Genomic DNA, 15,033 nt, shown 5'->3' with positions numbered 1-15,033 from the left:
TGCCATATTTTTGAGAGTCTGGGGCCACTTAAAATGTTTTAAGCCCATCCACCTGGAAAATCATCAATTTATTGCAATATTGGCTTCAATGATTGTGGTGTTAGTGATCATTTAAATTGTGTTCAGCAATGTCTGGAACACAGCTCAGTGAAGTTTCCTATCTGAAATCCATCCATTATCTGCCGCTTATCAGGAGTCGGGTTGCGGGGGCAGCTGCCTAAGCAGGGAAACCCAGACTGAGAGCTGAAGATCACGGCCCGATGAAGCCAAGAGAACCACATCATCCACAAAGAGCAGAGACCCAATCCTGAGGCCACCAAACTGGATTCCCTCAACACCTTGGCTGCGCCTAGAAATTCTGTCCATAAAAGTTATGAACAGAATCAATGACAAGGGGCAGCCTTGGCGGAGTCCAACCCTCACCGGAAACAATTCTGATTTACTGCCGGTGATACGGACCAAGCTCTGACACCAGTTGTACAGGGACAACTTGTACAAGGGGGTCCAGCACTCCATACTTCCGGAGCACCTCCCACAGGAGTCCCCAGGGGACACGGTCAAACGCCTTCTCCAAGCCCACAAAGCACTGGTTGAGCAAACTCCCATGCCCCCTCCAAGACCCTGAAGAGAGTGTAGAGCTGGTCCACTGTTTCACGACCTAGATGAAAACCACACTGCCCCTTCCTCAATCTGAGGTTCGACTATCTGTCGGACTGTCCTCCCCAGCACCCCTGAATAGACCAGGGAGGCTGAGGAATGTAATCCCCCTGTAGTTGAAACACACCCTCCGGTACCCCTTTTTAAAGAGGGGGGCCACCACCCCAGTCTGCCAGTCCAGGGGAACTGCTAGAGAGGAAACTGCTTCTGCAGCCGAGAATCAGACCACCAGGGTCCCCGCATCTGGCAGCCACCCAGCTCACACTGCACCCGACCCCTATGGCCCCTCCTGCAGGTGGTGAGCCCACAGGAGGGGGGGCCCATCTCACCCTTTCGGGCTGAGCCCGACAGAGCCCCATGGGCAAAGGCCCGGCCACCAAGCGCTCGCCTCTGTGCCCCACCTCCAGGCCTGGCTCCAGAGGGGGGCCCCGGTGACCCATGTCCAGGCAAGGGAAACCTGGGTCCATGATTTGTCGTCATCATAGGGGTGTTTTTAGCCGCACTTTAATTGGTCCCTCCCCTAGACACCTGTTTGCCATGGGTGACCCTACCAGGGACATAAAGCCCCTGATAACACAGCCACTAGGATCATCAGGACACGCAAATTCCTACACCACGGCAAGATGGCGGCTCAGGGAGGAAATCTGAAATCCTGGTAGACAAATCCAGTCTGTTCATCGCCACTCCACGTTTTCTTCCCCACCTTTCACTGCAAATGCAGCTTTTTAAAGATGAAAATAAATAGCAGTCACTACCTCCAACTAATTAACAGCAAAAACTTGATGATTTTTGATAAAGTAGTGCTCCCAGTTTTAGTCCTGTTTGGTCTGTTATTGTCTGGTTATCTCTGACAATAGAGTGAGCCCAGTTTGTTCTCCAGCTCTTATCATCAATGAAAAAGACAAAAAGGTCTTAATAAATATCAGAAGAACTCAGCAACATCTATCATGTCCCACAGAGCTTTGTGTCTAAAATAACACTAGGCTACAGATACTGGACCTCAATACAATAACTGCTCTTCAATGTTGCTTTTAACTTATCGTTGCCATGATTTCACCATTGGCTGACAGGAGCAACTTTGTATGTCATCTAGATAGATAGATAGATAGATAGATAGATAGATAGATAGATAGATAGATAGATAGATAGATAGATAGATAGATAGATAGATAGATAGATAGATAGATAGATAGATAGATAGATAGATAGATAGATAGATAGATAGATAACATTACTAGATTATGAAGGGATGAGGAATCTGCAGCTTGGCTCTATAAAGAGATTTAAGCATTAATAGAGTTGTTGTAAAATTTCCAAACAAAATTAGAGATTTTTATAGACTATTGAACTAATCTTCAGTTTAATATATTTAAAAAGGTAGCCCTGTGTGTTCTTGCATGATTATTGTCTATCTAGCCCTACATTTAAAGACAGCTGTATCACCATAGTAGCAATATTATCTTTATCATATCTGGGTGAAAGAAACTTTTTATGCAGATGCTGTTCAACCTTGAGATCATCACCTGCACATCCAGGCATCCAGATGGCCAGTCTCTTTAGGTCCTCATGTTTTATGTTTTGACTTTGGTTCTTGTGGAAATGTCATGTGCATGTGTTGTGTTGTCCCTTCAGAGGATTCGGCTGCAGTCTGGTGACAACATTATGTTTTTACTCTGAGGGCAGAAATTTGGAAAAATGTTTCCAAATATGGGAACATTTGGACTCACAGTAAGCACCATTAACGCCCTAAGGATCAAACTTGTTTAAGAGCAGGCAGTTAAATGAACATACAATAATGTGCTCAGATCAGCATCATTCTTCTGAGTGCACTTGACCACACTTATGGAAATAACTTTCTGTATTTTGACACACTTCTCCTAATCAGCCATTACTGTAGTCAGTACTGTACACCTATTAGATTAAATTCAAAAGTGTGTCCAAGCTTCTGACTGCTACTCTACATGTCACATACAGTATATATGTAACCAGATGAAGCTAAGGTCTATGCTAAAAAGGGTCATCCATCACAGACTCATTGCCTCCTGAAACCCTGCCAACACTTTTAAAATAAGTATTTCAGTGCTAAACAAGTATCTGGCTTTTTTCTTGCTTAATGTTTTGCAGAAAGACAATCTGGTTAAATATTATTATTATTATTATTATTCAGCAAAGGTGCTAAAGAATCATTCACAGGAACTTTCATTCAATCTTTACCCAAATCTACATGATGATAACAATGCCAGCTATCTGGAAAACTGCCACTATATTCCCAGTTCCCAAACCCTGACCCACAGAACTCAACCACTACCGCCCTGATGACACAGCCAACCTCTTGTTGCATTCTTCATAGATGAACACTCAACTCTGGAATATCATCACAACACCATCAGACACTTTATCTAGTGGTGTGACAGCAATCGCCTTCACCTCAATGTAACCAAAACAAAGGAAATGACAATCAGCCCTCCCACTCCCCCACCCTAGTACCCCATTATCATTAACAACCACACAGTAGAAACCGCTGACAGTTTCAAACATCTTGAAGTATCATTAGACAACAAACTCATCTTTTATCAGCACATTACAGACAATCAAAAACTTAGTCATCGGAATCTATCGGCCATCTTTAAACTTAGAGGACTCTGTATTTTACTTCACATCTCTTTCTGTCACTTTATGAAAGCATTATACAATTTATCCTGCTCCACCTGTTTTTATAACATGTTCTCTGTTAAAAAACGGACTAAACGTACATGCACAACCAGCACTGCTGCAAAAATCATTGGTCTGCTCACATCTAACCCCACTGAACTCAATAATAAGGTCACCACACACACTGCAATTTAAATAGCACAGAAATCTACACATCTACTACATGAATACCTCACCCCATTGCCTTCAGAGCATAGACAAAAGACATTGTGGTGCAGGAGGGCCCCTTTGGGGACAATAAAGTCTATGTTTAAGACTAATACACCTTTTAAGTACAAAAGTGAAACTCTTACTTCTCTATGTATCCCGAAGACTGTAATGCATGACAAACAATTTTAATGTGCTGTGCTGGAGCAACAGACCACCCAGTTACCAACCCCATGCCAACACTCATGTATACTTCAAGCTAATATCACTTTCTATCTCCATCAGCAGGATAGATGCCTCATCTTATTTAGGATTCTTACACTTAGAATTCATACACTTAGACAACAAGAGGAAGCAAATGGCTATAATAGTCTTATTATTTGTTTGTTTTTTGTTTTTTTTTTGCCAATGATTCTGGGTGGTAAATGTTGAGTTAAAAGCAGTAATAGCAAAAATATCCCTGTGTCCCTATAGTAAAGAATCTTTGAAAAAGAAAAATCCTGGATCCAGACAGTGATCCAAACGTAATCACTTGTTCCTTATTCTATTTCTGACATTTCATGAAAATTTAATCAATCTTTTTTGTGTTGTCTTGCTGACAGACAGACAGACAAACCAGCGCCGCTGAAAACATAGCCTCCACCTTGACAGAGGTAACAAAAGAACCACATGACACTGGACTCTCAAGCTGACACTAATTGTGGTCAATGAGAAGCTATGAGGAAAATCAACCATCTCACACAAGTCTTAAATATGAGAGCCCTCTGAGCTAACACCTCTGAAGTGGAAAAGACAGCTTTTTTTTTTCTTGGTGTTAGATATTCCTACACGATGAGAACAATTCACATGCCTGCTCGACCAACAGGATACTGACCCCTAGTTTACATTAAGGCCACCGGTGTCATTGATAATCAGGGTTTTCTACAGGTTACACATAAAATCTTTAGCATACAGTATATCACAGTGAAGTACTTTTCTACTTAATTAATCACAGTCTTACGCTTTCAGGATCTAAATATTGCACGCCTGAAAAACAAGTTGACTGAGTAATGATCTTATTCAGTTCAGTAAATAATGCATTGTGTAAGATTAATTCAGATGCTCTACCCTGAGCTAAGAAAACACATAACTGCTGCAACTCAGTGTTAAATGGATGATTGTCTCAGTGCTTTCTAACCACAGGGATCTGAGTGTGTCCAATAAACTACCCTCTTTACGTCAGATTTTTACTGATTCTGCTTTAACTGTCAGGTTGATCAAGAGCAAACTGTTGTTTAACAAGAGTAATCTAATGTGTCATGAAATTCCAACCTGGAGTGGATGAACACAGCCCAGCAGGAGAGTAATTAGCCTGCACTTTCACTTGGTCATGAGCTATATGAGGAGAAGCTTTCAAATAGGGTAAATCCAGTGTCCACACAGCCCCGCTGATTTCTCAGCATGAGATAGCAGGTATACACAATTTACTGCTGCACACAGGGGCAACACTATCAGGTTTAACAGCAAAGCATGAACAACACTCTTGTATTTGTGATTCTTCTTAGATGCTGCCTTAAATCAAGCTTCATGCTGTGTGGCTGTTGGCAGAGTCTTACTTTGATTGTCACTATGGGAACGGAGAGTCTTTGACCCATGGTTACAAGAACAAAGGTATATAATCAATGGAGTGGGACAACAATAGCCCTCTTCTGCTAGATGAGGCAGATGAAGGTGTCAAATGAAGACAATTTTGGAGCCCAGACCTCAAAAAATGTCTCTTTAATTACTCAATAAATAGCTGGATATTCAGAAATCCTTCATACACTCCTCTGAGAGAAAGAGGGAATTGCCTCAGGGGATTTTCACCTATAAACCAAACTGCAGAGGCCAACTGTGTTCACAAATAGTCAGTTTCATCTTGTCCCTCATCCCCAAATAAGGAATGTGAGAAGCATAATAAAAAAGACAGTGGGGAGAATAACCATTTGTTGCAGGGTCCAGAGTTCACTCGGTTGGTGCAGGTGAGTGTGCACTGGGAGAACAGTGTGCCAGCAATGGCAAACAGTGTTTGGAGAGCAAAGCAGGGTCAGGCAACTGCAGCCAGAGGCGGTGAGCCTCTACATAAATATTGACTTTACATCTCTGCTCTCTACACCTTTTAGATGCTAAAGCATGAGGGATGAAAACATCAGAGTTTGTAAAGAGAAAAGCCTGATCTGAATGCTTCACAACAAAGGTGAAGGACTGGTTACATACTTAGGAGACTGGAGGCGTTACTGTTGAATCGGGGCTTTTAAACTACCGAGGTTAAAACCTTTATACAGAAGAATAACAAGCTTGTTGGAAAGTTTAAATATTCTGATGCTTCCATGTGTCAGAGTAATTCATGTTTAGACATTGAGCAGCTATACGATGACAGCCTTAGAGGATTCAGAATTGGAGAACAAGTCCAGAGTTTAACATTGAGGGTATTAGTGTTGTATTAGTATTGGAGGTATTCAGTGCTGATGTACACTTTGTTCCAGCCTCTCAGTCTGCTTGGTATGTAAACAGTAGCTGCTGAAAATACTAATAAAGTAGTGTGTGAAGGTCTGAGTAACCCTAGGGCAAATACCACTGTTTAATTTCTGAAGTAGAAAGTTCCACTCCAGCAGCTTACAGGCATTATAAATTAGTTTTTCTTCATGTGTTAATTTTTTATTCGGTAAATTTAAAATAAAAGAAAATATATTGATAATTTTTATAAATCGTCTTGTGTGACAAGCTTTTTCATGGTGGACTAGACATTTAAAACTTGCAGATTATCCAGTGTGATGAATCATTACTTACATTTTAGTGAAATCACATTATTATACTGGCAAAATATTATTTTATGACATACAATATATCTGCAATTATTCTGAGAAATGGCAAGTCAAGTACTTTAAGCATTGAGCGTCAACGTTGTTGCAGGGTAAAGTTATTAAGTCAGATATATCAGGGGTATTTTATTTACATAGTGGACAAGGAAATAAGTCAATAGCGGAATGTAACGACCACAGGATTTCCATCTGGGCCACCAGATACATTCCAAGATTTTGATTTTCCTTTGTTTATTTTATTTTATTACATTTTTACTTAGATATCTAGGAATACACAATGACACTTTTTATTTTCAACCCAAGAAAACAAGAAACTGCACAAGTCTTGAGCCCCTTGGAATATCTACATTTTGCCAAGACTATAGGAAATGGTTCCAATGATTTATTGAACCATGTTAATATAAATGGACATAGAGTCTGTAAGGCAAATACAGTTTGTAAAGTTTTAATGAGTCTAAAAAAGCATTACTTGTATGACCACCTATTGGGGACAAGCTTTCTGGTCATTTCTTTTAGTTGTCTTTAGGAAAACTTCCTGAAGCTCTTCTTTGGATGTTGACTTTAGTTCTGCTTTCTGTGAAGATGATCCCACATGGCTTCAGTAATGTTGAAGACTGAAGTTTATCCCTCCACACCTGTTGCCAGTGATTTTCAGTCCAACTCTTGTTTCTCTTAATGACTTCTTACCACCCAGCTTTCCAAGGAGACCATTTCTGCTCATCTTTGAAACCTCCTGCAGATGGTCTGCCAATTTTTGGTCTTACACTTGTCCAGGTTCTTCAGCTTTTCAAAGAAACTACACCTTATGTTGAAATATGCCAAGTTTTTGTTTAACAACTCTTCTAAATCCCTTTTATGCAAAAAATACTGTCTGTCAAATTATGCTTCTCTGCTTCAGGCTGCAACCTAAAGATAGAATATAACAAAAACCCATTATATACAGATGTTACACTGGTTTGGCCCAATAATTTAATGTCTATTGTGTGCTTGGATGATTCAAAGGTCAGGGTTAAAAAGTGGCTTAAAAGTCAATATTCAACAAAAAAAAAAAAAAAAAAAAGAAACACAAAAGAAAGAAAAGGATAAAGCATATTAAATGTCAAAATAATTAGATGCAATGACTGAAATGAATCATGAGTGAAAAAGCAGCCAATGACCCAAAACTTTGAAAGATCACCAGAAACCCTCCAGAACTACTTTTTAATAATATTTTAAAAGAACAAAGAAAATCTGGCTGCTTAAAAGCTAAATTTAAAGACATGAGGAGCACCTGGAGATTTTTTGTGCAGTGCAGTAGTTGATGTAATAGCACAACTGTAGATATGTACCACATATAACATGAGGTTAGGTGGTTCATGTTTAATTGAGTTTATAAATGAGTAGGGATTGATTCACTTTTAATAATAGTATAGAATTAGCTCTTTTTATTCTACCCAATTCAGCTCTGTAAGAAATCCCCTTATATGACAACACTGGAGAGTTGGTGGTTCTGAAAAGTTTACAATGGAGACGAAACATTTGACACAGAAACATTTCTGTCTACTGATCCTAGGGCCGTTCTGAATGTCACCAAAGTAATTATTTTAGCTGTCAGAATCACAGGTAGAGGTGTATTGTTCTTCAGGGTTTCATCATGGAAAGAAAATTTAAATGCAGCACTTGAACTTGAATATAGTTTTAGTTTTAATCTAAAAACTAATTTTCAGTCCTTTACTAACAGCTCAAGGTGTAGAAACAGAAATCCATTTTAACAACAGGCAGCTGCTCTGAGCTGAACGATCTGAAATAATGATAGATGACCTCTCCAAAGCATATACTTAATCAAAGGCTGACACTTCTGGTTTAATTCAAATTCTGATGGAAATGCACTCCCTAAACTTAAATAGGTTTTTAAAACTGATGTTACTGAGTCAGAAAATGGCCCTGAATTGCTACAAAAATGGAAATTGTACATTTGGGGGACATTGGGGACAGAAGCATTTCTTAGCTGGATAAAGGTTTGGGGCTACTGCAATAAATTTGTAATAGCAGCAGTCTGCAGGTGATGTTCAGAGCAGTCAGAGCTTTTCATGTAATTGGGTAAATGCAAGACTATCACATCTGTCAGCATTTCACTTTAGCAAGAAGAGAAGGTTGACGTGCAATAATGCCTACAGCTCCTATAATGCAACAAAGGCGTTTGGCTCAAAGTCCATACAATGTCCATACACATTTTTGGTCATTAAAAGAAGTATAATCTACAATCACAGACAACTACAAAAAAAAGAAAAGAAAAAAAAAGCAAACACAATTTTTACATGTTCTTTTTTAAGTCTAATCTTGGCTCAATGAGGGCAGATGTGAGAGATCATAGCAAACAGCTTAATATTACTCTGCCCATTTTGTCCTGGAGCCAATTAAATTTGGTTTGAAAAATCTAATCTTATCAAAGTAATTTTACCAAATCTTTGTTATTCAATGCTGCTAATTTCACAAATGACTGAGATCAAACACCACAGGTAAACCTCTTTATTGGAATTTCATATGATGTTTTACATGTAAGACTTAAATAACTTCTTTTTGTACGTTATCACAGACAAAGTGCCACTTTTAAACATCACTGAACACTGGATACAACACAAAGCACAATCAAGTCACATTTAGGATCATTTAAGGGGTAGCTGGAAACCGCACTGTTTGATCTTTCAAGTCATTACATAAAATGAGAAGCTGAACCAATGTACGTACAATTTAAACTCATCCACACAATAATACACAAACACACGAAGAGTTTAGCTTCGAGCTGCCACAGCTGGAGCCTGCTGCTGGTCAGTGGACTGGAGCTGCCTGCCCAGGTACTCCCTGTAAAAGAAAAATACTGTCAGACCGAACAGTTTCGACACAGTCAAAGCTATGTCAGGCAAAGTCTGAATTCAAGGTTTAACTTTTTGGGAAATATTGGGTTTTTGGCGAGACATATGGAAGTAGATCAACAAATATAATGTGTTCTTTGTGGCCAAATAACAATCCAGTTAGTTATATATAACACAGACTAAGAAGCAAAAAGGAAGCCTATAATATGCAGAATTTTCCAGAAGAGGAGAAATGTGTTTTAATTTGGTCATCTCTAGAGGACCCCCCAGAATAACTCAAATGATTCATCGTTACCATAAAAATGTAATCCCATACTTTCTACATTTTAACCTTAAAACCCACAATTACTCATTTTAACACATGGGGTTTAATTTCAGTTGGAAAGTGGACAACCGGGATTCAGAACATGATTTAATGGCTCTGCAGTGGCCACTGATGCTGTTTTTTGGGCAAAAGCTTCATCTGGTAGAGATGGAAACATATGGCAGACCAGTAGTGAATTTGTCCTCATTTTACAGCTCAGTGCTGCATTTGACAAAAGTTACCATTCAAAGCCACTTTCACATTACCATTTATGCATTATTCAGTCTGAAATGCAGAAATCAAAATAAAATGTATTTTTTAAAGAAAGGAACTGCCATGATTTTTCCTGGCCTGTTCTGCTTTCTAACACTCATCCAGTTTGTTCATGGTGATGAAAGTGACGCCAGAAAAACAAAAGCTAAACAAAAACAGGGAACAGACTAATCTTTTCAGCTCTGCATCAGTTTTTTCAGGTGTAATTATGTTCTATCGATACTGCTGTGTCCATATTTAATATTTGAAATCTGTGATTAATGAGCCTTAGAGCTGCTAAGAATGTAATAATGTCCACTCATTTCTCGAATTAAATGCATGTCAGCTTTAATCCACTCGCTGTCTGGGTGGAACCACGGCACTTATTATCGCTTAATATGAGAGGAAGTTTCAGACGAGCTTCTAATTTCACAAATATCAGCTTCTCCCACTTACTGTGACCCAGACATTATACAGCGCTTAAATAAATGGCAGTATTTGGAAAGGTCACAGTTCTCCTCCAGGTATCTTCTTGGCAGCAACATTTTTAAATCATGACACTCACCTGATTGGAACCAGAAATATCAAGCACCTCTCAGGAGCCTAATAATATAAAAGGCTAGCCAATACATTTGATGGTAGGTTTTCTCCTTAAAAAGCACCACTTATACCATCATTTCACTCTTTTTCTTTTTTTCTACAGAGCAACAGCACTGTTAGGTAATGGTTTCTTCAGGATATTCTATCTTTAAAGACTGATGTTTGCAGAAAGTATGAATCAGAGTGGTGAACGAAAATGATCCAGTTTGCAGCTATCACAGAAAATAGCAAAAAATCCTTGCTGACAGACACAGAGAACTTTTAAGTGTTCTTGTCTCATGTCTTCGCTCCTCAAAATAAATACTGCATCATGTCGGGTTTAATCCTCCATGCCAGAACTTAAACGTTTTCCTTTTTGTTGAACACAGAACCCTATTTGATCAACTTGACATGCTTTCCTAACTAATAAATATGGACAGAAAGTTAGCAAACAGCCATTTGAGGACACAGAAAAATAAGTTTTATGCAAAAATAAGATATTTATCAGACCAGTCAAACACACATCATACACATAAGTTTTTCAGGCATTGATCATAATGCAATCATCCCTTATCTTTAGGCAGACACAAAGTAAATATGTTGACTGGGTAGTGTCAGAGAGTTAACAAAAGCAGGTGGAAATAATATAAAATGTGAGAATGACTCATGAAGCTGACGCTCTGCAGTGAAGGCACTTCTTGATGTGTCTCTGCAGATGCTACGCAGCTAAAGGACTCCTGTGGGTAGAAGACTTTATGATGTCAGGCATGGATCAAGAAGAAAAAATTGCCATTTGAAATAAAAAAAGTAAGCTAAACACATTAAAGCCTGCAGTGTGAAGACTTTCTGAACGTGCATGAATACAATCAGTGAATGAAACGTCTAAATCTACCTAACATCTGACACATCCCATTTATGTTTTAGTTCAAACACAAATCAAAGTCTTCTCATATCAAATAATAACTTTGTTTAAATGTGATGTTTGAAGACATTATTAAATTAAATCAAATTTCCAATGTGTGTTATACATGTCTGCTGTAATACTGTACCGTACTGCATTTAGAATACAATTTCTTCAAGAGTGAATTGTATTGAAATAAAAGCAGTGCAAACATTGCTGACAAATCACTTCATGTTCACATTTGCACTTTAAACCATATTAATGTAACTGTAATTCATAGACTAGAAATAACTTTACTACCTGAAGTTATAGGGTCTTGTTTCAATGTCTCTGAAAGTCTTATAATTAAAATATTTGTCTTTATATGCCAGAGAAAACAACTTTAACCATTTTCTCATCATTACAGACCTCTTAATATCAAAGTCAAACAGGGACTTCTTTTCTTTTCCAAACACGTTTATGTACAATATACTCTTGCAACTGAAACAAGTTACCTGTGCCAATACAGTAGAATGTCCCTTTTTACATCTATATGTGGTTATTTTTAATCATGGGTGCAGTTACTAAAAAAAAAAAGGCGATAACGGTTTTTCTCAAAGCTAGTAGCAGTGTTTTTACACTCTGGACGCAACGTGGGGTACAAGTAAGGTTCAGCCATTTGCAACACAAAATAATGGCATTGCTCTTGAAAGCTGCATTAAATGACACATTCTAATAATTATTGTCTCTCTGAGATAATGAAGCTAGTTTGTGATATTTCAATGATTTCCTTTCAAATAGACAGAAACACAGTTTGTAATATATATTACCTAAATAACTCATTTCAAAGTATATTAAAATCCAACCGTTCTTCATATAAAAATGCTTTTTTAGGAGAGTTTAATATAGGAAATATAAAAAAAGAAAAGGCAACATCTGTGGAAACAGATTTTTACAATATATTTTTTACAATAAATACAATAAAATGAGAAACAATTTATCAGTTTTTTTTTTTTTTTTTTAATGTGGTCATCATTATATTCAAGTTTAAACTGAAAAGGTGAATAAGAATTCAAAAGGATGTGGTTCTTTGAATCTCAAACCAAGGTCAATTTACCGTTTCAAATATTCTTCCAGCCACTGCCTCTGGCTGTCTTTAAGGAGTACACTGTGATCTCACGGAGAGATTTGGGTAGTCTGATTACCAAAAAGGCCAGGCTACTGAATTCAAAATCCACCCAATAATATATCAAGAAAAGGGCAACAATAGGCTTCTGAACAGTGGGATGTACTTCAGTCTAATCACTGAGACAAGTACAGAACAAGGACAGAGATACTGTCAATAGTATCAGGCTTCAAGAGCCTTCAAGACAGAGTCGATAGACCAAAATGGCATTCTTTTAAGATCTGGACATACATTAAAGAAAACGGCTTTTCAAAGCGAACTACAGGGTAAGCTGACAGATAACACTGCAAATATTAATCTATGCTGTAGTCATGACAGCAGGACCCACAGATAAGTAAGGACAAGAAGAACTCCTTATGGAAACAAGAAGACAACCCACTCAAGGTGAAAGCGGCTGGAGAATAAAACCACACCGTTCAAAGAGACCTCAGAAATCTCCTTTCATTCACACATTTGTTTTCAGGGACGTGAGATGTTGAGACAGCGGATAATGCGATGTGACAACGCAGCCTTGAGACATGACCCACCCCCTCCCTCACGTCACAGGTCTTAATGATAATAAAGCAAACCAGTGGAAAAGCAAAGGGCTTTCTGAAAGAAGTTTGGTTACATGAACGCAACAGCCATCATATCACTGTCAGCACACTGTGTTGTCACCTGAATCTGCATTCACTAGAGCAAGATATGGTTAAACGTCTTACATGCCGTTTAAGAGGCTCATGACAATAAATAAGAAGTTTTCAAATATGATGTGCGTCATGCTGTTAAATAATACACTGCGCTTTCTTGATTGGAACTAAGCTGTATATAAAGAAATGTCCATTTTAATATTGAATATAATTAACTTTGTCAGAGAACTACATCGCCTGGTCAAATAAAAAAAGTCGCCACCATAAGAAAGGTCACTAATATTTTGTTGGACTGGCTTTACCTTTGATTATGGCAGCATTCACTTTGGCATAGTTTCGATAAGCTTCTACAATTTCACAAGATTTCTTTACATCCAGTGTTGCATTAATTTTTCATCAAGATCTTGTATTGATGATGGGAGAGCCGACCACTGCACAAAGCCTTCTCCAACACATCCCAAAGACTCACAATGGGGTCCAGGTCTGGACTCTGTGGTGGACAGTTCATGTGTAAAAACAATGTTTCACGCTCCCTGAACCATTCTTTCACAATTTGAGCCCAATGAATCCTGGTATTCTCATCTTGGACTATGGCCATGCCATCAGGGAAGAAAAAATCCATCGATGGAATAACCTGCGCATTCAATATATTCGGGTAGTTATTCTTTGAGCACATAATGAACCTAGACCTGACCAACTACAGCAACCCCCAAGTCATGACACTGCCTCTGCAGGCTTGTACAGTAGGCACTAGGCATGATGGGTGCATCATCTGCCTCTCCTCCTACCCTGATGCCTCCACCACTCTGGAACAGGGTAAATCTGGGCTCATCAGACCACATAACCTTCTCCATTGCTCCATTGAGTCTTTTTCTCCAGTTAGCCTCATTGATTAGTGGTTTTCTTATTCTACACAGCTGTTCAGTCACAATCGCCGGAGTTCCTTTCACAATGTGCATCTGAAAACGCGCTTACTTTAACTTTTAAACATAGTCCTGAGGTCTACTGTTGTTTAACTTTGATTTGATGTCACCAAACATTTAAATGATCGCCAATCCTGATGATTCAGGATTTCTTTAATGACCTCATTTCTTCCTGGAAGTCAGTGGTTCCCAACTATCCTTCCAGTTTTTAAGATCATCTCGGACAGTTCTTAACCTAATTTTAGTAGTTTCTGCAATCTCCTTAGATGCTTTCTCTCCTTGATGTATTCCAGGATTTGACTCTTCTTTAACAAACTAACATGTTTTCTACGACCACTGGATATGTCTTTCCACGTGGTTGTTTCAGAAATTAGAAGATATGGGGTGGCGTGTAGCTCAAGTGGTTGAGCAGCTTACCTATGAAAAATCCGTTAAAAAAATGATAAGCTACTCGTTTCATCAGTTAGGGTTTAATAACTTGCGGCCAGCTGAAAGATAATCTGCAATTCAGTAATTATCCAATAGAAGGCTTGAACCTATTGTAGCTATTTGCTTAGTTAAATGCAGGTGGTGCAGGTTTTCTCTTGGCCAGGCAGTATATACTGATGTGTTTTAGATAATAGGAAAAGGCGGGGAAAAAAAATAAAATCACATTTTCATTCGTTGCTTGTTATTTTTTTCTTTCAAGCTGTATAGTTGACAGTGAGTGAATTTTTGACATACAAGTAAAATGGACTTTGGGATAGTGCTGGTGACAGGTCTGAACAGATGATCAACTACAGAAATTTAAGTCAGCAGAGAGCCGTGACCAAGATATCTGCTGATTTATATGACCTCAAAAATAAACCTGCTGGTACACTTTGATGGCACAAAACACCAACCCTATCACAGAAATATATATATCATTATACCTCTTAATGGACATTTAAGCATTTGCTGAACCAAACTATATAAAAATCTAAAACCAAATTTTGCTTGTTGCAAATTAATGCAATTCACAGATTTTTTGTACAACAAAAACAGAAGAAGAAGAAAAATTAATCCAGATTTAGGCTGAAAGATAATTTCCCAT

General features: G+C 38.4%; 1 protein-coding gene across 3 annotated transcripts in view; it reads right to left on the bottom strand.

Annotated features, from left to right (window-relative positions):
- Positions 1–8,849: 8,849 nt before the first annotated feature.
- The window catches only part of atp6v1h (ATPase H+ transporting V1 subunit H), a 28,399-nt gene continuing 22,215 nt past the window's right edge, over positions 8,850–15,033 (bottom strand). For all 3 annotated transcript variants that reach the window (XM_041992524.1, XM_041992525.1, XM_041992526.1), the window contains one exon: positions 8,850–9,197. In XM_041992524.1, coding sequence (XP_041848458.1) covers positions 9,128–9,197 — 70 coding nt within the window. In that variant the 3' untranslated portion in view covers positions 8,850–9,127. The remainder of the gene's footprint in view (positions 9,198–15,033) is intronic.

Source organism: Melanotaenia boesemani, chromosome 8 (genome assembly GCF_017639745.1).
Source record: "Melanotaenia boesemani isolate fMelBoe1 chromosome 8, fMelBoe1.pri, whole genome shotgun sequence".
NCBI classification, from domain to species: Eukaryota; Metazoa; Chordata; class Actinopteri; order Atheriniformes; family Melanotaeniidae; genus Melanotaenia; species Melanotaenia boesemani.
The sequence above is the reverse complement of the archived record's forward strand: the minus strand, read 5'-3'. Positions and strand labels throughout refer to the sequence as shown.